Consider the following 24,571-nt stretch of genomic DNA (forward strand, 5'->3'; position numbering starts at 1 on the left):
CGCATATATGCCAAAGACGCAAACATGATTTAGTAACAAACGCCAAGACGCCCCCTATTTTATTTACCATACATGTTCCCACTCCCCCACGGGTATCATCTCTCTCTCTCTCCCCAAACCTAACCAGCAAAAAGCGTATCCTCATCCCTCAAATACTCGCCGCAATCCGCCTGCCTAAAGCACACCACCCCCGTCGGGTCCAACCTCCTCGCCTCGGTCGTGCTCCGCGCCGTAACGCCAAACCCGAGCGGGATATCCGCCATGCTGTACACCACGCACCCCTGATGCTCAGGGCAATCCTCGCTCCACCTCCCGACGTGGGCCTTGACGACGTTTGATCCGTAAAGGAAGGGTTGGGCACCGTTCTCCTTGATCCAGATCTTGTGACGGGCGCCCTGGGAAAGGATGGGGAGGGCCGTGATGTGGAGGCGGAATTTACCCGTCTTTGTGAGCTTCCCCAGGCAGGTGCCGAGGGAGAGGAGGGCGTCGCGGGAGATGGAGGTGGCGAGGTTGGCGATGGAGAGCTTGACGTAGTAGACGCGGGAGTGGTTGAGCCGGAAGACGTAGCGGTCGCCGTCTTCGAGGGGGGCGATGAGGGATTTTAGGTCGGACATGTAGTTTGCCAGCTATCAATCACAGTCCATGTCAGTGAATTGTCCCGGGAGGATGATGGGGAAGGAAAAGTACCTTGTCGAGGACCGTCTTCATTTCTTCGTCTGTTAGGGCGCGCATTTTGGCGGTGGGTGTATTATTTAATTAAGAAGGTGTCGCTGAGTTGATGAGATGTTGGGGGAAGGTGCGACAGGCGCTGGGAACGGGAATTGGTTTGTTTGGGGGGGGTGATGCGTTTTCCTGGTGTTGATGATGATGATGGATGGCTGCTGCTTATCGCAAAGCTTCAACTGAAAAAAAATCAGGAGCCAGAGGATGCCAATCGCCTGCGTGGGGTCCACAGTGTGGGGGAGAGACCCGCTTTTAGCCGCTGCGTTGGGCAGAGGAGGCTTGGCGTTAACCTCACTTCATCATTTTGCTGGTGATTTGTTGATGATTCACTTTGAATGGCGACAGAAGAGAGGTGAGTGGTAGGTAAAAAGGATTTTGGATTGTTAAGACCTCCGTGGTTAGCCTCCATCTTAATCCACGGTTGTTTCCAGGGTAAATCATCATGATCCTCTAGGAAAGCACGTCGATATATTGACTTGAGCGGTTGGTGGCATAGATTTCACTTTGGCAGGACTCATGGCAGGCATCAAGAATGATCATCCTAATCCCATAACACTTCAAATCATCAAAGAACACTGATGCACGATATTATTCATTGGGCAACCACCCAATGTATTTCTGCCGACTACCTAACTCGAGTTATTCAGGCACAACTCTATCAACTCCCGCTCGAAATAGCACCACGCAAATATGCTATCTACTATCACTGAGAGATACCCCTAACTGATGACCATGATTTTCATGACTGCTTAGAGAGCATATCCCAGCACAGCAACGACCATGACAATGCAGTACCAAACCTGAGCACCACGGCCGCCACCATTGTTGGCAGAGCCGGACGAGGGGTAGACCGAAGTCGAGGGGACAGAGTAGGTGAAGGTGCTGTTCCCGTTACCGTGTCCAAGAGAGGGGAGAATGGTGCCAATTGTGCCCGCAGTGCCGCTGACTGTGACAGTGGCGACAGTGACGGTCGTGCTCACATAGACAGTCGAGTTGGCCGACAGAGACACGGTGTCAGTCAGAGTCTTGGTGGCAGTGTTGGTGCTCGAGATTGTGTTGACAGTGCTGGGCTGCTCGTGAATGGAGGAAATGGAGCCGATAAACGGAAGGTAACCATGATCAGAGGTTGTGGTGGTCTCGACGTCGGTGCTCGTAGAGTCCATGGCGGTCTCGGTGATTGTGCCGGTGGAAGTGACAGTCTCTGTGACGGTGCCGACCATGTTATCGCCACTGGACAGAGAGCCAGACAAGGGAGGGCCGGCGGTCTGCATGGGGTCATCGCTGTTGAGGGTAGTGACGGTCACAGTGACGGTGACGGACCCGCCAGTGCAGCTCGACTCGGTGGAGCTGAAAGGAGAAGATGGTCAACATTTTGATAAACTTATGGCCACAAAAAGCAATGGCTGCGACCTACGAGATTGCAGTGACTACGGGAACACTGATGGAAGAGGTAGTGCAGAGAGTGTCGGCCTGGACCTCATCACCGCGGGCGACGATGCCATTGCTACCGGCGACTGCGACTGATGTTAGCTATCGAAGGTCGAAGAAAAGATTCAATTTTAAGGCCATCACCTACCAACAGGGACAGCACAGAGAGCCAAACCAATCATCGACTTGAGGATGGAGGCACGGTGGCCGATGGTCTTGCGGGTGGTGAAAATCATGACGAATATCTCAAGATGGGATAACGAGTGACTGTTTGTGGTGGTTGCAGTTAGCAATGGTGAATGACCAAGTAGATGGGTGACAGGATGGTTGGGTAAAGGTGAGAGTCACGGGGCAGAAGGAAAACAACGAACTGTTTTGAGGAGAGCCGCGTGCTGCTGAGTTTAGGTGGGGTTTGGGTGAGATGGTGCGAGTGGAAGCAGGGTGCAGAAGGAGGGGAGGGGATTATATGGGCAGATGAGGTGGGCAGAATGCTTTGCTGGGCGGGACAGAGCCTCTCCAGCGAGCTACAGCAGTCGCCCCAACGATGCGGTGGGCGGGATAGAAGACAATAACATCATACATACCGGATTCTTGACTATTCAAGAATGATGCTGGACAGGATTGTCGGAACAAGAATGCTAGTCACGGAGGCGAAAGAGCGGTTGTGGCGAAATGCCGAGTGGTGAAGAGTTGAAGTTATTGTGGTGAGGGGAGAGGGAAAGGCGGAAATGGATGCTACGACGACAGCAAAATAAACCGGGCCGAGGTCGAAAACAGGGAACCGGTGAATGTCAGCTGGGTCACAGCCACTCAGGGAGCAAGTCAATGGGCAATTTTGTCAACCTGGGATGGAATTAGGGTCGTGGGACCTGATTGGTCAAATAAGGAAAGAGCAAAATAGGGCTATCATCTGAGCTCCAACACCACACGGCCATCACAAAGAGTCGCCATAGACAGGCATGGACAGGTAGGTAGCTCTCGTTGCCTAGGGTCTCGGAAGCCTTCAGACGCTTGGTCACGGGGAAAGACTCCAAGCAGTCGATTCTGAGCTCAACCACACCATTGCCTTGCCGGCCTTGACCCTTCTGCCCTCACTTAGTACTGTACGTTCTATTGCATCAAAGAGAATGGCTACCTTGTAAGTGTCATTCACCTGAAGTTTTCTGTTACCTACCTAACCTCTGCAAACGGTGGTGCTGAAACAGAGGTATTTTTAGCACAGTAACACAAGAGTTGAAATTCTAAAGCATGTTGTCTTGTCTACAAGGTCCTGATCAAGCGTAGCTTGAAATTGTTGCTAGAACTCATGGTGGCTGGAAGGAGGAAGTCTGTATGCGCAGAAATTCTTCCTTTAGGAACACCCCCTTTTAGCCCCTGATATGCCAAGACCTGAACAGAGCCTCATTCTCAAAACGGCACTCCTTGAGTTTGACGCATAATGTAGACTTCATGAAGAAAATAGAGTGATATCATCTCAGTCACAATGAAGTTGCCCATCGCACCTTCTCATCGGATGTCATCGGCCATTCACTCAGTTTCGGGTACCTGAGGCAGCAGCGCCAAGACCCACAGGAATTGTTCAACAAAGGAAGTCACGTCCCGACCTCGCCATGCCCACAGTCCATGTACATTTTCAATGTGGTAACAGAGGAGAATGAAGAGAGTCTTTTGTGGAATCCACGATGACTGCATACGAGCTACCAATGATGATGTTGATATGGGCCGTTGGGAACGAGATATGATACCAGGAGAGTTCATGATTTTGACGATAAACTTTATGCCACATTCCCGCCACGACTGCTAGGCTGTACTAGGTAGTAGCTCAGGCTGGCATTGAGATTAGGAGGCTAAATGTTGGTTGTATGGTGCGTTGTGTGAAAGAGAACTGGAGCTTCCCACTCGGAGCATAATTATGCCAAGAAATTTTGGCAGCCCCCACGATTTGATGCACCCCAAATGTTACGCGCCTGGCATCGCGTACCACAGACCATCAACCATACCTTGTCCCTACCCATAATCTCGCCGACGAAAACACCATCCCCTACGACGTATGACCCACGACCCACGACGGCACGAACAGCAATAGCGACACTATTCTCATTTGGACTCTGGAGACGACGCCGCTGCGATCCCTCGGCCGTCTCGGCCCAAACAAACCGCGAACCATCTCCAATCGCCAATCGCGAACAGCACTCGATAATTTGCGGTAACACACGCGCGCGTGCTCTGTTTTGCCGTCCCCGCTTCAGAACGTCGGTCGGCCGTCAACAGCACTCCAATCCATCAACACACAGAATCCATCAACACACAGAATTTATCGACCCAGCCGAGTAGTCGGAACTTATCGCGCATCATGGCGCCTCGCCGGAGCGCTGCGGAAGAGGTGGAAGAGGAGGAATCCGAGACCGAGCTCGTCGCGCTGCATTTCAACGAGTCGCTGACATGGCGTCCTGGCAAGCCAATTCCCCTCGACAAGCTGCTCAAGCATCTCAACACCCTGTCCAAAGAGCTGGAGGAGCTCGACCAAGAAGTCGTCGACCCAAACTCGTTGACAAAGGTTGCAAAGGAGGTCGCATCACATCAAATACTGAGCCACAAGGACAAGGGTGTACGAGCATATGCCGCTTGCTGTGTTGTTGATATCCTTAGATTATGCGCACCCGATGCGCCTTTTACCCCCACCCAGATGAAGGTATAGGCTGCTGTCTCGGTGGTGTATTTACTGCTGCTAATCTGAAGCCAGGACATTTTTAACCTTACCGTCACATCTATCATTCCAGCCTTGTTCGACCCTTCGAATCCATACAACACACAGCACAAATATGTCCTGAGATCTCTCACCGAAATCAAGAGTGTCGTTCTTTTGCTTGATGTGGACGGCAGCGACAGCCTCCTCCTCGCCCTCTTTTCCAATATATTCGACGGTGTATCAGGGGTCAAGTCAGCTTCGGGAGAGCAAGTGGCAAAGGATGTCGAGTTTAGCATGGCCGAAATGCTCGGGGTGCTGATAGATGAGGCCGCCACTCTTCCAGCAAAGGTCGTGGATATCATCATGGCCCAGTTTTTAAGAGCAGCTGGCCCCGGGGCGGGCAGAAGGAGGCGCGACCATGTGCAAATCGACGACAATCAAGCGACACTCTTGGCCAAGGATGAGCCCGAGGCTTACCAAATAGCCAAGAACTTGTGCCAGACATTCCCCGACAAAATGGCGAGGTTCGTCAGCCAGTATTTCAGCGACGTTATTGTTGACGCTACTTCGTTTGCCGCTAGGCCCGGTGGACATAAGGGAGCTGATGACGAGGATGGCGACGAGGGCCCATCGGGACCCTCCGAATCGGATCTGAAGGAGTTGAGCAAGGCACACGATTTGATTCGGGAGTTATGGAAAGCGGCACCTCAGGTTCTCCAAAATGTTGTTCCTCAGGTCGATGCTGAATTATCAGCCGACAATGTGCATTTACGCCAACTGGCAACGGAGACATTGGGAGACATGATATCGGGAATTGGTGCTGCAGGGCCACCACCGCCGCCGGTTCTGGATCCTGCTGCCTACCCACCACTCAGCATGGACGCCGAGGAGAATGTTGAAGTTCAGGGACTGAACACTTTCACCAAGCCACTCTCTGCCATGTCCTTCCCGCAAACACACAGTCTGGTTTTCCACAATTTCCTCAGCAGGAAAAACGACAAAGCCTCAGCCATCAGAGCTGCCTGGACGACGGCAGTAGGATATATTTTGTCAACGTCTGCCGGTGGCATCGGGCTCAGTCGTGAAGACGAGGCTACCCTGATCCAAGGCCTTGGAGAGAAGCTCTCAGACAGCGATGAGAAAGTCAGACTGGCAGCTGTTAAGGCGATCGAGTCATTTGGCTTCCGCGATGTTATTCTCAAGCTGGGGCCCAACGGGGGCGTGTCCAGAGAGGGATCCATTCTGTCAACTCTGGCCGACCGTTGTCGTGACCGAAGACCGGCTGTGAGGGTGGCTGCCATGTCCTTGTTGGGAAAACTTTGGGCCGTTGGAACTGGGGAACTGCTTGCTGGAAATGAGGCCGTGACTGCAGCGCTCGACGGTGTTCCAAGCCGCATCTATAATGCATTTTATGCCAATGATGCCGAGGTCAATGCCCTGCTGGACCGCGTCATCTTTGAGTGCCTGATCCCTCTGAACTACCCGCCAGCAAAGAAGACCTCCAAGTCTGCGAATGGAAGCTCACAATCACAGGCTGCTGCCGCCGCCGCCGCGGCGGATGCTGATGCTATCAGAGCAGAGAGGATATTGCTTCTTGTGCGATCTCTCGACCCAATGGCCAAGAAAGCCTTCTTCGCCTTGCAAGCGAGGCAGCCACAGTTCGCCCAGATCCTCGAGACATACATCAAGCAATGCGAGCTGTTCAACGGGGGTGTCATGGATGACAACGCGGACAAGAAACAGGCCAACCTTCACAAGACGGTCCGGTATATCGCGCAGTTCTTGCCAAACTCCCCACAGAGCGTACAAGATCTGCTGAAATTCGCCAAGGCCAACGATCGGCGGAATCGTGGGCTTGTCAGATACATCATCGGGCAGGAGCATGATTTTAAGACAGTCCACAACGCTCTCAAGGAACTCATCAAGCGGATTCAGGGTGGGAAGGACTCGACAATTCACGAGACACTGCTTCCCATCCTCTACCGATCTGGCCGCTTCATCTTCAACCGCAGCCACTTGGCCACCATCATGGACTACTCCAAGTCTAACAAGGATGGCTTGGGCAGCGCTGCACATGAGGTTTTGAACGAAATCTCACAACGCAACCCTGATCTTTTCAAGACACACATCGGCCAGCTCTGCAAGGATCTGGTAGATCAGGCGCCTTACGAGAACCGGGAGAACGACCCATCTGTTGCGGAAACGTTGAAGGCTTGTTCGACATATGCCAGAAAGTATCCAAAGGATGTTCCTATGGACCGGGACTTTGTCCACAGTTTGGTCAGCTTCGCCTTGTATGGCCAACCGCCAAAGGTGGCCAAGCATGCCGTGAATATCCTGCTGTCGAAACAGGACAGCAAGAGCACTGTGTATGCTCAGGATCTTCTTCAGCGCATTTTCAAGGACTGGACGTATGGTTCCAAGCACTTTCTCAACAAGCTCTCGGCCGTGAGCCAGCTCGAGCTCCTTGCCCCGAAGGTTGCCCAGGACGCAGAGGATAAGATCCTCGAAATGATCCAGAAGATCCTTCTCGAGGTGCGAACGGAGGCCGGCGACAAGGACCCAGAGTGGGTGGACGATGCTGAGTTAGAGGAGGAGTGCCAAGCCAAGTGTCTGGCGCTCAAGTCTCTGGCAAACAAGCTGAGGAGCATGGAAGCCGATGAGGCAAAGGAAAACGGAGCCAAGATCTGGAAGATGCTTATTTCGCTGGTTCACAACAAGGGCGAGATGACCAAAACCAAAAACACACCAAAGCATCACAAATCCCGGCTGCGGCTGCTTGCTGCTCAGCTTATCCTCAAGCTCTGCATTCAGAAGCATTTCGACGAGTTGCTCACCCCTGAAGACTTCAACACGTTGGCCTTAACCACACAGGACGCTGCTCAGGAGGTCCGTCACGGCTTTGTGAGGAAATTGCAGAAGTATCTTGCCGATGACAGGCTGCGGACCCGGTTTTATACCATGATTTTCTCGATGGCCTTTGAGCCCAACGCGGAGTTCAAGTTGAGGACCGAGACTTGGGTTCGGTCAAGAGCGCGGCATTATGAGGGCACACACCAGCATGTGCTCGAGGCTGTTCTCCCCCGTCTCTTCTCGCTCCTTGCGCATCATCCGGACTATAGCTCTGATCCGGATGAGCTGGTTGATCACGCGAGGTATATTCTCTTTTACGTCAGCTTGGTTGCCACTGAGTCCAATTTGGGGTTGCTGTCCAAGTATGCGGAGCGTGCGAAGCAAACCCAGGATGCGCTTAATCCGAAGAGCAGCGGCCATCGGGTCTTGTGTGACTTGACTCAAGCAGTCATTCGCAAATGGCAGGAGAAGAAGAACTGGACGTTTAATGCCTGGCCTGACAAGGTTGGGCTGCCGAAGGGGCTGTATGGTCCTCTCAAGTCGCACACGGAGGCGCAGGAGATTTCGGAGAAGGTGCTGGTGCCGGATGAGATTGATGAGAAGTTGGATGATTTGCTTAGGGCGATGGATCGCAAGAAGGTATGTTTGTTTGTCTCTACTCTACTGGCACGGGTGCTAACAATAAATCAGAAGCGCAAATCAACCACTGATGGCAGCGCTGAATCCCGTCCAGCAGCCAAGAAATCCCGAGTCCAACCCAAAGAGCCCAGGATCAAAGAAGCACGGAAAATTGCCACGCCCAAACCCAAGAAGCCCTCCAAGCCGAAAAAGGCACCATCCTCCCCCAAGAGCTCGGCAATTTCAGATGCCAATAGGCGTCGCTCGGGAAGGTCAATGGCAAAGGGCAATCAGTCCTACATGGAGCGGGACTCGTCAGAAGATGATGAGGAAATGCTGGATGGGGTGGCGGAGTGGGCATATGAGAATGGCGAGGAGGATAAGGAGGCGGGGTCGGATGAGGAAGTAGAGACCGGGAATGAAGGGGAGAAGGGGGATGATGAGAACAGCAGTGAACTTTCTGAACCTGAGGAAGTGGAAGAGGATGAGGAAGAGGGCGATGTGGAAATGACGGATGAGAAGACAGCCGAAGAAGAGATGGAAGAAGAGCAGGAGGTTGAGGCGGATGATGAAAAGGAAGAGGAGGCAGAGGTGGAGGTTGAAGAAGAGGAGGAGGAAGAAGTACCACCGCCGGCAAAGGCTAATGGAAGGAAGGGGAGGTCAGCTGCTGCTGCCACAAAGGAAAAGGAAAAGACGAAACCAGCTGCGAAGGAAAAGGCGCCGGCTGCGGCAAAGAAGCAGACTACATTGCCGACGAGGACGTCTGGAAGGGCGACGAGGGGGAGGGCTGCTGCTGCTTAGGGAGGTGCAGTACGGGTAGGGTAATCTTAGGAAGGGGGTAGCGGCGTGAATGGTCAAGTTTTTTTTGTTCTCTGTTTTTATATATTGTCTGCTACCTATCTTTGAGAGAGGAAAGAGGGAACCTTTTATTTTTCGCTTGCTTAGCTGGATTCAGGGTTAGTTAGGTTCGTTCTGTAGGGAGGGGGAAAGGGGGGAGTATTCTTATGTGTATATATGGTAGGTGGGAATGATTATTTTGCTCATGGAATTTGTGTCCGAGTCTCTCAAATTGAATGGATATCTTGGGGAAATTGGTAGGTGTTCGTCTGCAATGAAGTATCACCAGGCAGCCGTTTTTATCTGATTCACGGGTTAGGGGAAGTCGAGTTGGCGAACTGCAAAAAGCGAGCGAGCGGGAGAGGGTTAGGGTTGTGGTTTTTTTCCCATCACATCCAATCACTTGACGCTGCCGGACCAGTTTTGGAAAGGGGATTCCATGTTCTTGCATCCACTCACCACCACCACCACTACCACGACTCAATTTCACTCTGAGAAAAGCTGTTCACATGTCGCGGAATCAATAACCCCGAAATTTCACTCTTTTCAATTCACATCACACAATCTCGGGCAACTGACCCCATTCCCCTCTCACAATGAGAAAATCCATCACCTCCCGCCTCGTGCGCCTCCCCCTCGAAGCAGCCCGGCAAACACCCCAACGTTCCTTCCCCGCCATCTTCGCCCGCGGCGGGACGTCAAACGGTTTGGTCATGTTCGAGCACGACCTCCCTCCCCGATCTCACTGGCCTTCTGTCCTGCCCAAAGTAATGGGTTCCCCAGATCCTCATGGTCGACAACTCGACGGGATGGGATCGGGGATCTCGTCCACGTCCAAGATCTGCGTGCTTTCCCCCCCGAGCAGGAGGGATGTAGATGTGGACTTCACGTTTGTTCAGGTTGGTATCAAGGACGGGGTGCTGGACATGGGGGGGAATTGTGGAAATTTGAGCAGTGTTGTTGGGCCTGTGGCGTTTGATCACGGGCTGGTGAAGAGGAGGGGGGTGGGGTTCAGAAAAGAGGGAGCGGAGGAGGAGATGGTGGGGTGTGTGAGGATATTTAATACTAATACTGGGAAGGTGGTGGAGAGTAGGTTTAGGGTTGGGGGGAATCCGTTGCGGTTTGACAGTGAGGGGGGGTATGAGATGGATGGGGTTGGTGGGAGGGGGAGCAGGGTTGTGATGAGGTTTTTGGAGCCGGGGGGGGCGAAGACGGGGAGGACGCTGCCTACGGGCCGGGGGGTGGATGTGCTTAGGTTGAGGGGGGGTAGGGGGGTAGAGGCGAGTTTGGTTGATGTGGGCAATCCGGGGGTTTTTGTGAGGGTGGATGATTTGGGGGTTGAGGGGTGGGAGGGGTTGACGCCGGGGAGGGTGGAGGGGGATGAGGATTTGAAGGGGAAGCTGGAGGAGATTAGGCAGGCGGGGGCGGAGATGATGGGGTTGGATCCGAGGGTTGAGAGTGTGCCGAAGGTGGTGATGGTTTTTCCTCCTGAGGTGACGGCCAGGGAAGGGGGGAAGGGGGCGAATATCAAGTGTTTGGCGCTGTCGATGGGGCAGGCGCACAAGGCGGCTCCGTTGACGCTGGCGTTGTGTCTTGGGGCGGCGGCGAGGCTGGAGGGGACGATTCCAAATCAGCTTGCGGTAGGGCTGGATGCTGAGAGTGGCGTTGTTACTATTGAGCACCCGAGTGGTAAGCTTGATGTGGGAGTTACGGTTGAGGACGGGAAGATTGTCTCGGCCGAGCTGCACAGGACTGCCCGGGTGCTGATGAAAGGGAAGGTCTATTACTAGGATTCTACCCGGGCAGCCGTGTCTGGAGATGGCTATGGATTCCTCTGTCTTGATCCCGGTCGCCGCCACCGCCGGGAAGTGAACAGAGCCCCGAAGATGAATACTAGGCTACGACACTACAAGACTTGGCTTCTGCAAGAAAGATGACGGGTTACATCTGCGATTTACTAGGGTCATACCAAACGCCCTTGCATATCGGAATTCCTTCCCGGGCCGAACGTGAGCCACGAATGACATATAATGGAAGAATGCTTGGAACTTTCTGATCAAGGCTTCAAGGACATATAGTATCTACCGGTGACGACCGGACAAGCTGGTGGAGTTGGGAAAATTGCCATGTCCCAGTGTGTCTTTGCTGACCCATTGGCGGTGGCTGACGTGAGATCCCAGCTGCCCGGTAACAGCGCACTTTCGGAGGCTTCGACAACTCCACCATCGCCGAATCTTGGCCTCGCGCATCCTCAAACAAGCCAGCCATGGAAAGCTATTGGCTATTTACCGGATTCTGGATGGATTCAACATACTAGAATATGACAACGGGCATTTATGCGCCGTACCACAACTTCGTCCAACGATCTACCCGTTGGTTCCCACTGATGCCCGGCCGGGGATGATGGTGGGAATAACCTTTTTTTTTCCTCTTCTATGTCATATTGTCAAGGATCTCGCTTGCCAGTTATGGAAATCGTCAGACGTCGCCGAGGGGGGCACTATTGCAAGTCCAGCAGTAGCACGGGCTTGTCTCCGTCAATGTTCCATCCGTGGAGCTCATTCCAGCTATTGTAAGCTGGAGCCTGATTGACTAAGCTGCATATCCAGCTATACGGGAATTGCAGAGGGGATCGGTGTCTTGGACGTTCAGAGATGGAGGCTCACTCTTGATTTGAGTGACATGCCGAGGAGATAGTTCTTGGCATATGTTTTGACTGAGGTCTTCTCAGTGGCTTTCTGAAGAGAAAGGACGCGATAGTCATCATATATGCGAAACAGATTACTCATACAGCCCTGGTGGACATGCTATTATTTGACCTGTGAGAACTTAGCGCATTTTGTTTTATAGGGCTTCCAGCGGAGCTCAAAGGGGCAACTCGTGGAGAAGAGCACAGGATGATTTGCCTCAGGAAATGGAACGAACCTCATATATGCTTGGATCGGGCTTCCGTATGCGGTAGTGTTTCCAAGATGAGGTTAGCTCCGATGGTGATCACAGAGCGCCACGGTATGCTTTCCATTGCCTTTCTACCTCACCTTACAGCGACATACCTACTGTAGTATATACATGCAGCATTGATCTATCTGTCAGTTCCTGCAGCCTCGTGAGATGTCGCAGCGGTGGGGCCTAACAAGATGCTTCTCGGGCAGCGGTCTTAATAGGGCATGGTGGTTTCGGTCAGTTCCATCTTCCATCATGTCCAGCGGCCGCCCATAGAAGCCCGCGCAGCAGCGTGTCGCATAGGCAATTCCACAACTTGCATGTCATTGTTTAGCTCCATCTGTAGTAACATAGCAGAGCAGGCAGGCAGAAAACAGGGACATGGGCAAGGCCATGGTCAAGGAACAGGCGAAGCACGATATGCTTATAAACTTTATCTTGCAGCCGGTCCCCCTGCTCCTTGGAACTTGTGGGCGTCTAGCATTCCATTGTTATATCGACGATTTGTTTTCTTTCGAACCGACCCCTTTTCGTCGTCCAACTGCAAGAGTGGCCCACCCATCTCGCCCTCTAGCCAAGACCAGAATCTGAGAACTCACACGCCGCCGACCAGACAACATGGACCACTTCAATGCGACTGTCAAGGATGGGAAACTGGTTAATACTCGTCGCGGACTTCAAGTGTCGAGGCAGAAGTTTAATGGGATATCGTTTGTGAATACCTCAGCTCAGGATTCTTCGTCTTCTGGCACACAGTCGTTTCGCTTGACGAAGGAGTCTCCCTCAAAGTCCACATCTCTTCTAGAGATCAAATTCGCCGATACAAGCAACGAGTTACAGTCTGCTGGGGCAGCTACAAGTGTACAAGAAGGGCAAGGTCGAACGCCAAATTTCAGCTTCGTGTCGGAAACGGGACAACAGCACCAGGCCAAGAAGCAATCACGGCGAAGAGCAACTCCAAAGCCAAAGGGACAGCAAGACCACCGAAGAAACTCGGCCTCACCATATTTGTCTTCTCCCGACTCTCGTCCACCATCCCGGTCATCTGTTGCTACACCACCGCCTCGGTTGGAAGAGACAGCATTCCAGTTCTTTGGCTCTTCTTTTCCAACCTCACAACGGCAGCCTCAACTCCAGCAACAGCCTTTTCTCTCTCCTACAATTCAGGGGTATCATGCCCGCCAGCAGCAGCATCTACAGGTCAATAGCCTTACTGCCATTACCTCTCCACCACTACCGCCGCCTTGGCCGCCAGCCGAATCAGCCACCTACCCCCCACCGTTCTCCCCTTCCCAGTCCGGCTGGGAGCTCTTCCACCACTACAACACTCACCACTTGCCTCTCCAGCTCTACCCCTACGAAGACATTGTGACCTACAATCCCGCACGCTCAGACAATAACGAGAGCTCTATCGGCTTCTCTGATATCGCCGCTTTTCACTGCGTTCTAATGTGTGGGGCAATAGCTGAGGCTGTCCTAAACCGTCAGCACCACTTGGCATCTGAATCCGAGACGGAACCAAGAGGGTTCGCATATCACATATCGAAGATATGCGCCATATTGAACAAGAAGCTAGACGGGAGTGAGGGTGGAGGGGTGGATGCGATAACACTGCATTGTATTGCGATGTTGGCTTGGATGGGGGTCCGTTCATCTACAGTCTCTTTTTTATCATTTGTGAACGAGGCTAACATGAAAACAAATAGTGTTATGTGGGAAGGTTAGATCACTGGGATATGCACATGCGAGGACTCCAGAAAGTGCTCGATGTATTAGGAGGGCTAGCAAGCCTGCCAACGTGGGTGGTAAGGAGGATACACACGTAAATCAGCTCCCTATTTTGGCCTTAACCACTCAAGCTAACATGAAAATCCAGCGCCGACCTCAAAGGAGCTACAGCCCTCGCCTCAACTCCCTATCTCCCGCTCACCCGCTCTCTAATTCCCTCAGCCACAACCGCTATCCTACCACCAGCCCAACTAGCTCACACTACCCACACGATCAACTCCACCCTCCAACCCCTCGACATCCACCCCTCCGTCATAACAACCTTAATCACCCTGTCAAACTTCACCTCAGCAGTCCATCTAGCCCGACAGTCAACTACCAGCTCCATGAGATTCGACCCCTACATCTTTACAGAAGAACTCCAATCCGTCACATATGACCTTCTCACCCTGCCCAACCCACTCAGCAAACACTCGGAAGAAACACCTCTAGACATCACACCAACTCTCGAACAAGCCCTCCGTATATCCTCCCTCCTCCTTCTCAAAGACCTCCTCCCCGACCACCCCCGCAACCTCGGCGGTTACACCACTTTAGTCGGCCTACTTCGACACCATCTCCAGATTGTCACTCAGGTTGTTTCACCAGCACACAACCTACTTGTCGATCCACAACTCCGGCAACATCACGGAAGAAAGAAAGAGCTGAGACAGGTACTGACCTGGGTCTGTCTAGTGGGTGATGTAGCAACTCAGAGAGCAAAACAAAATGACTGCCGCTACCGAGAAGCTGGCGACAACACCGTTCTTGAGGAAGATCAAAAGGAGTATTCACGGGAGATATTCCAGAGTTGTTTAGTCTCCGTTTTTGGTCCTGATAGTAACACTGAGGATCTCGCCTTGGTCGATCTATTCAAGTTGTGAGATGTTATATGCAAGAAAGGGGATGATCTTGAAGGGGTTTTTTCACTATTTGGATGATAGATGGGTTTAGTCGAAAATACAAAGAACCATGGATTACACAACTGTAGATATAGACATGCCAGGGGAGGGGAAAGACTTAGAGTTTATGGTTGTTTAAGATGAAGGGAATGTCCTCGATAGGGAGTGGGTTGAGAGGGAGGGGATTGGACAGAAGGCTGCTGTGTTTGTTGCCTTGCTAGCATCTGCGACCCAGTTTATGGAAGTATTGTCAAAAACAGCAGTTTGCATCCTGTATCAGATGCCCAGGGCAAAGGCAGAATAGAGTTTCGAGCCATCGTGTTACAAGACTAGTTCTTCACTGAGGCGAGTTCTCAGAACCAACTTAGATTATAATGGCTTTTAAGAGCGATTATTATTGTAAAAGTGGACCAGTGGTGTTGCTTCTTGTGAGTGCAAAGTCTGCAGTTGCAAAGACTTTTTATTTAAAGTTGTAATTACAAAGAGAAAGGTCACAAAAGACTCTGTCAAGTACAACATAAAATAGAGAGGGGTAAAATAAATAAACAGGGGTGTTTCACTGAGAACAAAGTCCTTACTTAATCTCTATCCTCTTAAGAGAAGAGGAAAGAGCGGAACGAGGTCTTTGGAGGAAAGAGCAAACGAGTCAAGGATCTGCCTTCTGGAAGAGAGACTGAGGTTTGTGTCACTTCTTCCTTCTCAATCCTGGAGTGGCTTGAGAGAATGAAAGAGAGAGGACTGCTTTATAAATGCATTTAAAGAGGAAAGAAGGCGCTAGCTCTTGTGTTTTATGCGTTAAATATATCTTTCAAGAAATTTTGTCTAGTGTTTAAGGCCTATATTTGATCTTTTCACATATATTTCTTCTCTTGCAAGGCTCATTTATTATCTTTTAACGCCTCCTTGTTATATTTTAGAGTCTATTTACAATATTTCAAAGTCTATCCTCTATCTTTCAAAGCTTTGACATGAGGTTTAATAGCCTATATGCTTGCTATATTTTTGTATTTACAACGCCCTCGCTCCTTCCTGAGGACCTATAACGCAGCAAATGTAAGTCTAACCCTTCTAAATGTCACATAAGTGAGCATAAAGAGAAGCCACCCTCCAAATACTTCGATAGTAATACCAAACTACTCCAAAGAAAAAACGCAGAATTTGATAGTAATTGTCTAGTAATTTCTAGATAGCCAGAAGGGCCAACAACAACCTTTTGGCTTTCTACCTACCCTACGCGTACTATCTAACTTAAATAATATTCTAGGAATGTTTTCTTTTTTTCCAAAAAAAAAATATTTAGTATTACTACTAAAGAATTTCAAGGGTGATTTCTTCTAATCAATTACAGCATTTAAAGGAAGAGGTGACATTCCCTCCTTGGCTTTTCAATGTGAAACGATGAAAATACGTTGATTTAAAATGACTTCTTTGCCCTTTCATTTAAGCAAGTTTCTTTATAGATTAAAATATACGTTATGCCCGTCATCGTAAAAGCTTCGAGGAGGAGTCGACGATATTTGTGAACTTAACTCTCATATATAAATATGAGATATAGTCTAAAAGTAGAATACAATGAGCCTTAAAACACAGTTCAAAAGCAATCAGAGAGTTTTCTTAAAACATTTTAGTTTTAAAAATAATCATTGGCTATTCTTTTATTGCTTGTCATTTGCAACACTAATAGAAAGACTGACGCTGCGTTGATTGCTGCTAATACATGTGTGCCGTCAGATCCTTTGCTTATTCGCCTTCACTAACAAACAAAGCTAAGCTTGTGGCTCTGCGATCTCGATATATTATTGTCAGCTTATCTTTCACTATTTAAGTTTGAGTTTGTATTCTGACAGTTTCAGAGGTGGTGTAGATCCTATGGAGGACCTGTTGGCTTCAGAGGCTTAGATAGCTGATCTGAAGCATGACATTGAACTTGTGATATGCCTGACAAAAGAAAGCCATCCGAAAAGTGTAGCATGCCCATATATGTACTCAACGAGCATGTAATCCACCCGTGAAGCTCACTAAGGTTCTGCTTCCACCTTCAGCCAAAATCAATGATCGAATCCTATCTACCTCGTCGATCTGCTCGGTTGAGCCTTGGGTAAAAATACTGCATCTTATTCATGTCATGCTCCAGAGAATTGGATGTGGAGCTGGTGCTGGACCTTTAAGGTGTTCCTTCCAATACACATTAGGTACCTGCCAGTTCTACCAGCCATGTCACTGGTGCCGAGTTTTCTGAGGAAGGAGCATACCCTACCTTGTACTTGCCATGAACAGCAGAAGGGCTCCATTGCCCTACCGCAAATTTTCAAATTTCGTGCTTTGAAGTGTTAGATTTCCACACGCAACAACGACAACAACAACAACAATAGCAACAACAACACCACCACCACCACACCACCACACCACCACCAATCAACAACAACAACAGCAGCAGCAGCAGCAGCAGCAGCAGCAGCAGCAGCAGCAGCAGCAACATGCCCGGACCCCTCGTTTCCGCGCCCACTCCCCCACTCAAGGCGCTCACCAGCGCTGACTACCGGGTCTACATGACCTTGTACCGTTACGTTTGGCAGACTTTAGGAGGCTACCACGAGCCAGTTGTCAAGGATCCCAGCTTCACCAGGGCGAGATCCAAGGCCTAGCGACTGGTAGACAGCTACATCGAAGAAGAAAAGAACCGCATCTGTAGCTCGATTGCAGGCTGGCTGGGTGGTCATGCTTGAATGGCACATCTTCGCGACATGGTTTGCATGGTTGCGATGGAGCGCCGGAGCCAAGTCGAACCCCAGACACCTTATGAGGCTGATCTAGAAGTTTTCTTTCGTCCTGAGAATGTTGCAGTCATCAACAGACTGCGTCATCTATTTGTTTTAGCTGGTGCTGATCATGACTTCGTAGGGTTCAAGGCTGTGGATTACGAGTCACTCGAGCCTAGTGGTCGTCTTGACATCGATAAATTCCTCGCCGATACCGACGATGCCTCTAGAGCGGAATGGAACAATACAATGTCCATTTCCTCCTCTGTACCAACACAACAGCTTCATGCTGTTATCAAGCAACAAGCTGTCGATGCCCGATTTCTTTCTTCGAAGAATAAACTGGGTGCGAGGCATCGTACCGAGCAGGAACCCCTTGCTCGATTGCCTCCAGCTGATCAGAGGCTACTGCACTCCGAGGCTCGCCTCAGGGAGGTTGTACTCGGCCGATCAACATGGGAGGCGGCTGATGTCGACGTGTCCGAGTCCACAGGTGATGATGACATTGTCTGGGAGATGGTTCCTCTGTCAGTCTCTGTGGACCTTGAGGACCCATCCCTAGACCGTTCAAAGGCCTTGTTTTATCGGACATTGGACATTTCTTCCAGTATGACGAACAAGCCTTACCGACAGTTCATTGATGCGCATGGTCCCGTGCGCTCTTTGAGTTGCTGAAAAGGTGTGTTGACCCCAATATGTGAACTAACGTTGTCGTTCCAGGTAGAATTGCGGACCAGACATACCTTCAGGGTCTAGAGGAGGGTGACCTTCCCAATCGCCCAGGATGGTATCTCGGAGTCGGCGAGGATTCTGAAGACCCCACATTTTCAAGTTATATTTCGGCCAAACGAGGGATACCATCATGTCCAGGGTGAGCTGTCACAAGAGGCACGCAATTGCTTTGCAGGTCCTATTGGCGACAGGACAGCCTCTCGACGAGTTTGGTGGTGTCGGGAAAGCCGCACTGTTTTGCTTGGTCTGGGCTGCCACAAGCACCAGACGTTTCAAGTTTCTCTCTCTTGGGACAGATGGAAGTACTTTCAACAACTCCAAGCAGTTGTGGCTGAACATCGTGGAGATGTATTTTTCCCTGATGTTCCAGTCCCTTCATACAGGTACGTTGAGAAAGTATCTTGGCGCAGAGCGAGTGAGGGCTCCAAACCTTGGAGTCAAAATTGCCCTGCCTCTTTACCAAGGATTTAGGAACGATGCGATCCGCGCAACCTTGACGTGCCTGGCATCGGACGACCCTGAGGTCGTTGGGTTTGCCAAGGAGCAACTCGAGCGTAACCTCGCCATCGGAAGAGCCAAGCTGGCCGAGCTCAACTGGGCTCCGATCACCCGGGCAATGAAAAGACTGTCGCCCATCTGGACGGGACGAACTCGCAACCCCGACCGTTCAAACGGCGACCCAGAGGAAATGAAAGTGATGTGTGTCCAGTGCGGTTTCACAACCGTGGACACAACTCCCGCTTTCCACATCCTCACTGGCGCCTACGTCGTCCGAAAGGGCTGATGTTATACGTGTACACGGAATCCAAGCGACATTCCGGATGCCAGGAAACGTGCCCGAAAGATCCTGTACCCTATCGAACCCATCGCTCATGTTTTGTGACATCAAATCTGAAAGGCGCCAGTCCTCGGGGTTTGTCTCACAGAACGAGTCGATATCATCATCTTCAGCTTTGGGCCATTTAGCGGTATCGGACCATGATTGCCCTCAATCAACGTCTCCATGCGTGAAAGTGGTGCCTTGGTTGCTGTGTCGAGCCTGCTACATGGGATTGGATTCCGGGCCTTGGTCCTCATCCTCATGCATGTTAGTCGTGGTTCCTCGATAGCGTCGGTTGTGTCTTACACTGTATTAGATCAGGACTTCTGTCTTGCATCTTCATGCGTGTCGAGCCTCATCTCTTCGCGGCTGGATCGTGGTCATTGTGATCGAGATGGTGCCCGCGGTTGTTAGCAATCGCAGGGTTTTCTCGACACGAAGGCTAGGATTAGGTCATCTTCATAGTACAATTGAACAGCCTTGTTCAATTGTAGTGGAGATTATTCAGGGCGGTAAAAGGGCGTTTCCGTCCTTTTAAGCCTTGAATGGTGTCCGTCTTTCTATTCAGGGTTTTGTTTGTGCTTTTTTAGTTCGGGATGGGTGTCCGTCTTTCTATTCACACGGCCGCCCTTTTTTTTTGTTGAGGGAAGTTCGTCGTTTTCTGCACCCTTTTGTACCCGAGGGTCAGGAGGAGTGTCGGTCTGTTTTCTATTGCGCCAGGGACTAGCGCTCGTCGCTGCAATTGAGTTAGGACCGAGAAGTTGGTGGCGGTCTCCGTCTCGCTCGCCGGCGCCTCGCCCGAGACAACGTCGGCCTTTGCCGTGAGCTTGCTCGCGGATGCAAGCGCTGGCAAGCGCAAAAATATATGTACCTCTTCGTGTCCTCGCGCCGGATTCTCGAGTCTCCCATGCCATGTTGTGGTCCAAGGCCAGGAAGCCATTGTTTTAGCTAGACTATCCACATTTTTGGCAATACAAATGTGTTCAGTCAAGGTGCTTCTACTCTGAGATTGGTAGTGATGACGAGATCCCAAAACGTTCACTGTTGACCTTATTCAAATGCTGTTGTGATATCACTCACTTCCCTTCTACACGCTTTCACTGGATCCCTTCCTTTCCTTTGCCCCATTCCCCTTCCTTTCCTTTACCAGATTCCAAGCACTTTTTCCCATCGACGACCTTCCCATCGCTATATCAAACGCTAACAACGTTATACTAGACGCAACGCAACCGATCTGCGGGCAACCCCCGCAACCAGAACAAGACCGCCGCCGCCGCAAGGGCATCATATCATCTGGTTCAATGTTATCTGACCTTGCTAGCACATTTTAGAAAACTCCCGCGAATGGCGTACGTTAGATCCCTATGATGTGTACTCGTTCCTATGTTGGACTCGAACATTGCCATTGCTAACAAGATACGACGTATGCCAGAATAAGAAAACGGCCGAGGAGCTCGCCGCCTAAGTAAGTACTCACCATTGTTTCGCCTTAGATGGCTTACGTAGTGAGGCTAACTTGCAAAGGCTGAAGTGAGGCGGGCCCGCAAGCAGCGCCGCCGTAAGCGGCAGAAGGCCAACAAGGCCAAGAACAAGGCGGCCTTTGGTAAGGAGGGGGAGAAGGGGGAGAAGGATAAAAAGGGGGAGAAGGATAAAAAGGGGGAGAAGGAGGCGGCTGAGACTGCGGCCGGCGCTGCCGGTGTCGATATTGCAAGTGCATTTATGAGTTCCGTGATAATTGCAATAACTAACTTACAAGATGTAAGCAGATGGACGAGACTTTATTCTATATTTTTTGGGCTATTAATAATTCTTTTTTTGTAGCTCTTTAATCACCTTCGCAACATGATGAGCTCGCAAATTCATTCAAAGTCTTGACCTGTGTTAATGTGAACAGTCTTCGGTTTCTTGGCGCTAGAAGGAATGTGGGGTTTCAACGACATCATCGCCTTCCACCAACAGAGACCTTCAAGAAAGCTGAACCCCCACAGAGCATGCTCCTCCAAAACAGGGATCATGACCACACCCGGCATCTCTATCCAGATATTCTCTCCTCTCACGAGGTCCCTCTGCCAAGGACACGTGCAGTTGGGGTACATTCTATCGCGGCAGGCTCTTTGAACGACTCGCCAATGGGACCTCTCCCAAATCCCCGTTTGCGGGTTGTAGCGCGTCTAAGGGTGACCCTGTGCCTTGGAATCGACATGAACGGTTCCTGGGCTTCGTGGGGCTCCCCCCGTCTGTTGCCACATCCCACTACTCCCTGGTAACCGTATTGAGTACCACGGCATCATGAAGTTGGTTCTAACTGCAGCCCTGTCAGACTGTCAGACGGTGCGCAACGTCCGCTTTGAAAAAAGGTTTAAAAGGCGGAGGGAGCCGGCGACTCGGGGTTCCGGATGTAGAATTGAATCTTTCTGAACCTTTGACCATTCGCTATTGAGTGGAATTTTTGATCTTTTCTTTGATACATTTCAACTATCCACCCGGCTGTTCAAGTAAATAATCGTCATCATGTCGAACAAACCCATCTTCGTGGCCACCCACCCCAGGGCCTGTTCAACGGCCTTTGAGCGCGTCTTCATGACCAGACATGATATCCTTCACTGTGTCCACGAGCCATTCGGTGATGCCTTCTACTACGGTCCTGAGCGTTTGAGCGAACGTTTCGAAGATGATGCAGAGGGCCGCAAGAAGAGCGGTTTCTCCCAGATCACTTACAAGGATGTTGTCGACCAAATATTCGACCCTGCCGCCAGTGAGGTTTGTTACTACCCCTTATTTCCCCCAATCCACCACTTACTGACAACATCTCAATACAGGGCAAACGCATCTTCATAAAAGACATCACCCACTACCTCCTCCCCCCACACCAAAAACCAGTCAGCATTCCCCCATCCCTCTCCTCCTTTGCCTCTCCAGCAGACTCCAACAACCCAACCGTCCTCCCCATCTCCCTCCTTCGCGAATTCCACTTCACCTTCCTCATCCGCCACCCCCGCCGCGCAATTCCCTCTTATTACCGGTGCACAATCCCACCTCTGTCATCCAAAACTGGCTTCCACAATTTCATGCCCTCGGAAGCCGGCTATGACGAGCTCCGTCGCCTCTTCGACTACCTTCGCGCTGAAGGCCTTCTCCTACCCCCATCCGACAAAGCCAACGGCCACAAGCACGACGAAGATGCCGTGAAAATCACAGTCATTGACGCCGACGACCTCCTCGACCACCCCGCAGAAATCATCCAGCGGTACTGCGAGGACGTGGGGATCGATTATGACCCCAAAATGCTCAAATGGGACGACGACGAGCAGCACAAGCGAGCCAAGGAGGCGTTCGAGAAGTGGAACGGCTTTCACGACGATGCCATTGGGAGCACAGAGTTGAAGCCGAGGGTGAACGGGCCGGTGAGTTTTTCTAGGAACATAAAAAGAGGATGTGATGGGGATGATTGCTGACCTCGAGAATGTTAACGCATGCAGAAGATCCTAACCGAAGAGGAAGAAAACGCCCAATGGAAAGAGAAGTACGGCGAGGAAGGGCAAAGGCTGATCAGGGAGACGGTCGACGCCAACGTGGCCGATTACGAGTACCTCAAACAGTTCACCGTCAAGGTTTAGACAATGGATAGACACCACAAGTTGAATAATACACATTTTTTTTATCCTCCTCCCAATTTTATCACGCAAATGCCCATCCCGTCTAAAAATACACGATTGTTCATACCCCCCCCCCTTCTTAGCTTTAAAGACCCTCCTTAGCCCACTTGGGCGCTTTGCCCGTGAACGGCTTCGGCGCTCTTGGTCTACTCTTCCACCCAGTCTCGCCCTCAGGCGTAGGCAAAAACGGCTGCATCTTCTTCGCCTTCTTCGCCGCACGCTGCTCCTTCAACTTCGCCTTCTCCTCCCTCTTCGCCAGCTTCTTCTCCGCCAACACGGCGTGAAGGTCCACCAGCCTCTCTTGGTTGGCGATCATCTTTTCCAAGTCCTCGTTTGTCCAATCATCCTCCGGCAAGCCAAGAACATGCTCGACGTTGTCTGGCCAGCTCTCGGCAAAGTGGTGATCGAGCTCGTTGGCCCAGAACACGCGGACTTTGTGAAGTACCGGGACCGGTTCCTCCAGTGGTTGTAGCTCTTGGATCTGCTTCTTAACCTCCTCGATCTGCTTCTTCACCTTTGCGATCTTTTTAGTTTCCTTCACCTCCATATCCTCCCCCCCGCCTTCCCCCTCCCCCTGCCCCTCCCCCTCCCCCTCCTCCTCTGTAACATCCTTCACCTTCCTTTGCACCTCTCTCTGCGTATCCTCCAACTTCATCTTGTTCTCCTCCAACTCCTCCAACTCCTTCTCCAACTCTTTTCTTTTTTTCATATCATCACTAATCTTCTCCCTCCACTCCCTAATCTCCTCAAAATTCCTCGCAACCTTGTTCCCCTTCCCCCCACCCCCAAGCACAAACGCCATATCCGCCACAGTATTCCCCTTCTGATCATTCAACTCCCTCCCCCTCTCCTTCTTGGTCAAGTTCAACAACCTCTTCGCCTCCTCCCCCCCATCATCCCACTCCAGCTCGTGCCTCTTCTTCAGCTCCACCAGCTTCTGATAAACCGACAGGCCCGCCTTCCCCTCCCCCTCAGGAAACTGAATCGTAGCCATAGGTCTCCAGTAATCCTTGCGGATCTTGATCAGAGTGTTCTTTTTGCCCGTGAACTGGACCTGTCTCAGGGATTTATTCGCCTACTCCAAGTTAGCATCCCACCCCTTCCTTTGCACCCACCCCTCCGGAGAAACTTACCCTCAGCTCCCTCGTCGTGCTCCAGAGCACATGATTAGCCTGGATGTGATTCCACAAATACAACCTCTCCCCCAGCACCTTCGCCTCCTCCATCTTCCTCTCCATCTCTCTCTCCCTCTCCGCAATCGCGTCCGCCTTCTTCTTCGCATTCATCTGCAGGTGAAGAGCGCTCTTTGTCGTCTTTGTCCTCACCACCAGCCCCAACCCCGGACCCAGTCGCCTCGGCGCCACCACCGCCGTGGTTGGCCGTCTGGCAATCATCACACTCGCCAGACCGACTGGCCGGGTGACCATGGCAGCCAGTAATGGCCGGGACGCCGCCGCTGTGCGAAGGGAGTTCATACCTACCCTTCTTCCTTTCCCTTTCCTCAGCCAAATATAGTAACCCCTCCTCGTAAGAGTCGTTCGGGTGGTTTGCCGCAAGCCTTCCCCTTGTGTGTGTGTGTGTGTTCGTTGACTCCGGACACGGGAAAGAGAAAATAGCGATCGATCGCAGGGCGAAGAGGGAGAGGCGAGTTCGTCGGCTCGAAAGAAAAAAGGTGGTGGTTCGTCTCGTCGTTGCAGCAAGTCGGCCGCGGGAACACACACAGACGAGCTCCAGAACTTTTTTGGAGGTCTTCAACTGGCGCTCCGACTGGCTGGAATTGTGGGGTTTGCCAAGATATTACTTCCTTCTAACCCTAACCCTGATATGTTCCCCCCCTTTTTTGT

General features: G+C 51.3%; 10 protein-coding genes across 10 annotated transcripts; 7 read left to right on the plus strand and 3 right to left on the minus strand.

The window, feature by feature from the left end:
• Positions 1-11: 11 nt before the first annotated feature.
• On the minus strand, positions 12-1,137 carry NIP7 (ribosome biosynthesis protein nip7). The gene is made up of 2 exons (XM_062893698.1): positions 688-1,137; positions 12-626 (listed from the first exon to the last, which is right to left on the minus strand). The coding sequence occupies exons 1-2, from the start codon at positions 730-732 to the stop codon at positions 120-122; spliced, it is 552 nt and encodes a 183-aa protein (XP_062739533.1). The 5' UTR covers positions 733-1,137; the 3' UTR covers positions 12-119.
• Positions 1,138-1,250: 113 nt separating this feature from the next.
• Positions 1,251-2,999, minus strand: QC762_708540 (uncharacterized protein). Its single transcript, XM_062893699.1, has 4 exons — positions 2,736-2,999; positions 2,300-2,418; positions 2,138-2,237; positions 1,251-2,070 (listed from the first exon to the last, which is right to left on the minus strand). Exons 2-4 carry the CDS (start codon positions 2,385-2,387, stop codon positions 1,473-1,475), a joined length of 786 nt encoding a protein of 261 aa, XP_062739534.1. The 5' UTR covers positions 2,388-2,418; positions 2,736-2,999; the 3' UTR covers positions 1,251-1,472.
• Positions 3,000-4,504: 1,505 nt separating this feature from the next.
• Positions 4,505-9,112, plus strand: PDS5 (Sister chromatid cohesion protein pds5; the record flags this gene model as incomplete). The annotated part of the gene is made up of 3 exons (XM_062893700.1): positions 4,505-4,843; positions 4,895-8,332; positions 8,384-9,112. 3 exons carry the CDS (start codon positions 4,505-4,507, stop codon positions 9,110-9,112), a joined length of 4,506 nt encoding a protein of 1,501 aa, XP_062739535.1.
• A 632-nt stretch (positions 9,113-9,744) lies between these two features.
• QC762_708560 (uncharacterized protein) lies at positions 9,745-10,938 on the plus strand (the record flags this gene model as incomplete). The annotated part of the gene is made up of 1 exon (XM_062893701.1): positions 9,745-10,938. The coding sequence occupies one exon, from the start codon at positions 9,745-9,747 to the stop codon at positions 10,936-10,938; it is 1,194 nt and encodes a 397-aa protein (XP_062739536.1).
• Positions 10,939-12,709: 1,771 nt separating this feature from the next.
• Positions 12,710-15,087, plus strand: QC762_708580 (uncharacterized protein; the record flags this gene model as incomplete). Its single annotated transcript, XM_062893702.1, has 3 exons — positions 12,710-13,735; positions 13,798-13,913; positions 13,968-15,087. 3 exons carry the CDS (start codon positions 12,710-12,712, stop codon positions 14,740-14,742), a joined length of 1,917 nt encoding a protein of 638 aa, XP_062739537.1. The 3' UTR covers positions 14,743-15,087.
• Positions 15,088-17,504: 2,417 nt separating this feature from the next.
• Positions 17,505-18,194, plus strand: QC762_708584 (uncharacterized protein; the record flags this gene model as incomplete). The annotated part of the gene is made up of 1 exon (XM_062893703.1): positions 17,505-18,194. The coding sequence occupies one exon, from the start codon at positions 17,505-17,507 to the stop codon at positions 18,192-18,194; it is 690 nt and encodes a 229-aa protein (XP_062739538.1).
• A 187-nt stretch (positions 18,195-18,381) lies between these two features.
• Positions 18,382-19,035, plus strand: QC762_708585 (uncharacterized protein; the record flags this gene model as incomplete). Its single annotated transcript, XM_062893704.1, has 1 exon — positions 18,382-19,035. One exon carries the CDS (start codon positions 18,382-18,384, stop codon positions 19,033-19,035), a length of 654 nt encoding a protein of 217 aa, XP_062739539.1.
• An 873-nt stretch (positions 19,036-19,908) lies between these two features.
• QC762_708588 (uncharacterized protein) lies at positions 19,909-20,019 on the plus strand (the record flags this gene model as incomplete). The annotated part of the gene is made up of 1 exon (XM_062893705.1): positions 19,909-20,019. One exon carries the CDS (start codon positions 19,909-19,911, stop codon positions 20,017-20,019), a length of 111 nt encoding a protein of 36 aa, XP_062739540.1.
• Positions 20,020-20,947: 928 nt separating this feature from the next.
• Positions 20,948-23,308, plus strand: QC762_708590 (uncharacterized protein). The gene is made up of 3 exons (XM_062893706.1): positions 20,948-21,831; positions 21,891-22,475; positions 22,551-23,308. The coding sequence occupies exons 1-3, from the start codon at positions 21,583-21,585 to the stop codon at positions 22,686-22,688; spliced, it is 972 nt and encodes a 323-aa protein (XP_062739541.1). The 5' UTR covers positions 20,948-21,582; the 3' UTR covers positions 22,689-23,308.
• On the minus strand, positions 22,735-24,538 carry QC762_708595 (uncharacterized protein). The gene is made up of 2 exons (XM_062893707.1): positions 23,861-24,538; positions 22,735-23,802 (listed from the first exon to the last, which is right to left on the minus strand). Exons 1-2 carry the CDS (start codon positions 24,200-24,202, stop codon positions 22,813-22,815), a joined length of 1,332 nt encoding a protein of 443 aa, XP_062739542.1. The 5' UTR covers positions 24,203-24,538; the 3' UTR covers positions 22,735-22,812.
• Positions 24,539-24,571: the final 33 nt, after the last annotated feature.

The sequence above is a fragment of the Podospora pseudocomata genome, chromosome 7 (assembly GCF_035222375.1).
Source record: "Podospora pseudocomata strain CBS 415.72m chromosome 7, whole genome shotgun sequence".
NCBI lineage: Eukaryota > Fungi > Ascomycota > Sordariomycetes > Sordariales > Podosporaceae > Podospora > Podospora pseudocomata.

Excerpts from the sequence above, each read along its gene's own strand:
- QC762_708595 (XM_062893707.1), bottom strand. The coding sequence starts at position 24,202 with ATGAACTCCCTTCGCACAGCGGCGGCGTCCCGGCCATTACTGGCTGCC. Across the intron at positions 23,803-23,860 it reads GCACGACGAGGGAGCTGAGG|GCGAATAAATCCCTGAGACA; the intron begins GTAAGTTTCTCC and ends AACTTGGAGTAG.
- QC762_708540 (XM_062893699.1), bottom strand. The coding sequence starts at position 2,387 with ATGATTTTCACCACCCGCAAGACCATCGGCCACCGTGCCTCCATCCTC. Across the intron at positions 2,238-2,299 it reads TCTCTGTGCTGTCCCTGTTG|TCGCCGGTAGCAATGGCATC; the intron begins GTAGGTGATGGC and ends CATCAGTCGCAG. Across the intron at positions 2,071-2,137 it reads CCCGTAGTCACTGCAATCTC|CTCCACCGAGTCGAGCTGCA; the intron begins GTAGGTCGCAGC and ends TTCTCCTTTCAG.
- QC762_708590 (XM_062893706.1), top strand. The coding sequence starts at position 21,583 with ATGTCGAACAAACCCATCTTCGTGGCCACCCACCCCAGGGCCTGTTCA. Across the intron at positions 21,832-21,890 it reads TCGACCCTGCCGCCAGTGAG|GGCAAACGCATCTTCATAAA; the intron begins GTTTGTTACTAC and ends ATCTCAATACAG. Across the intron at positions 22,476-22,550 it reads AGCCGAGGGTGAACGGGCCG|AAGATCCTAACCGAAGAGGA; the intron begins GTGAGTTTTTCT and ends TAACGCATGCAG.
- NIP7 (XM_062893698.1), bottom strand. The coding sequence starts at position 732 with ATGCGCGCCCTAACAGACGAAGAAATGAAGACGGTCCTCGACAAG. Across the intron at positions 627-687 it reads TGAAGACGGTCCTCGACAAG|CTGGCAAACTACATGTCCGA; the intron begins GTACTTTTCCTT and ends TGTGATTGATAG.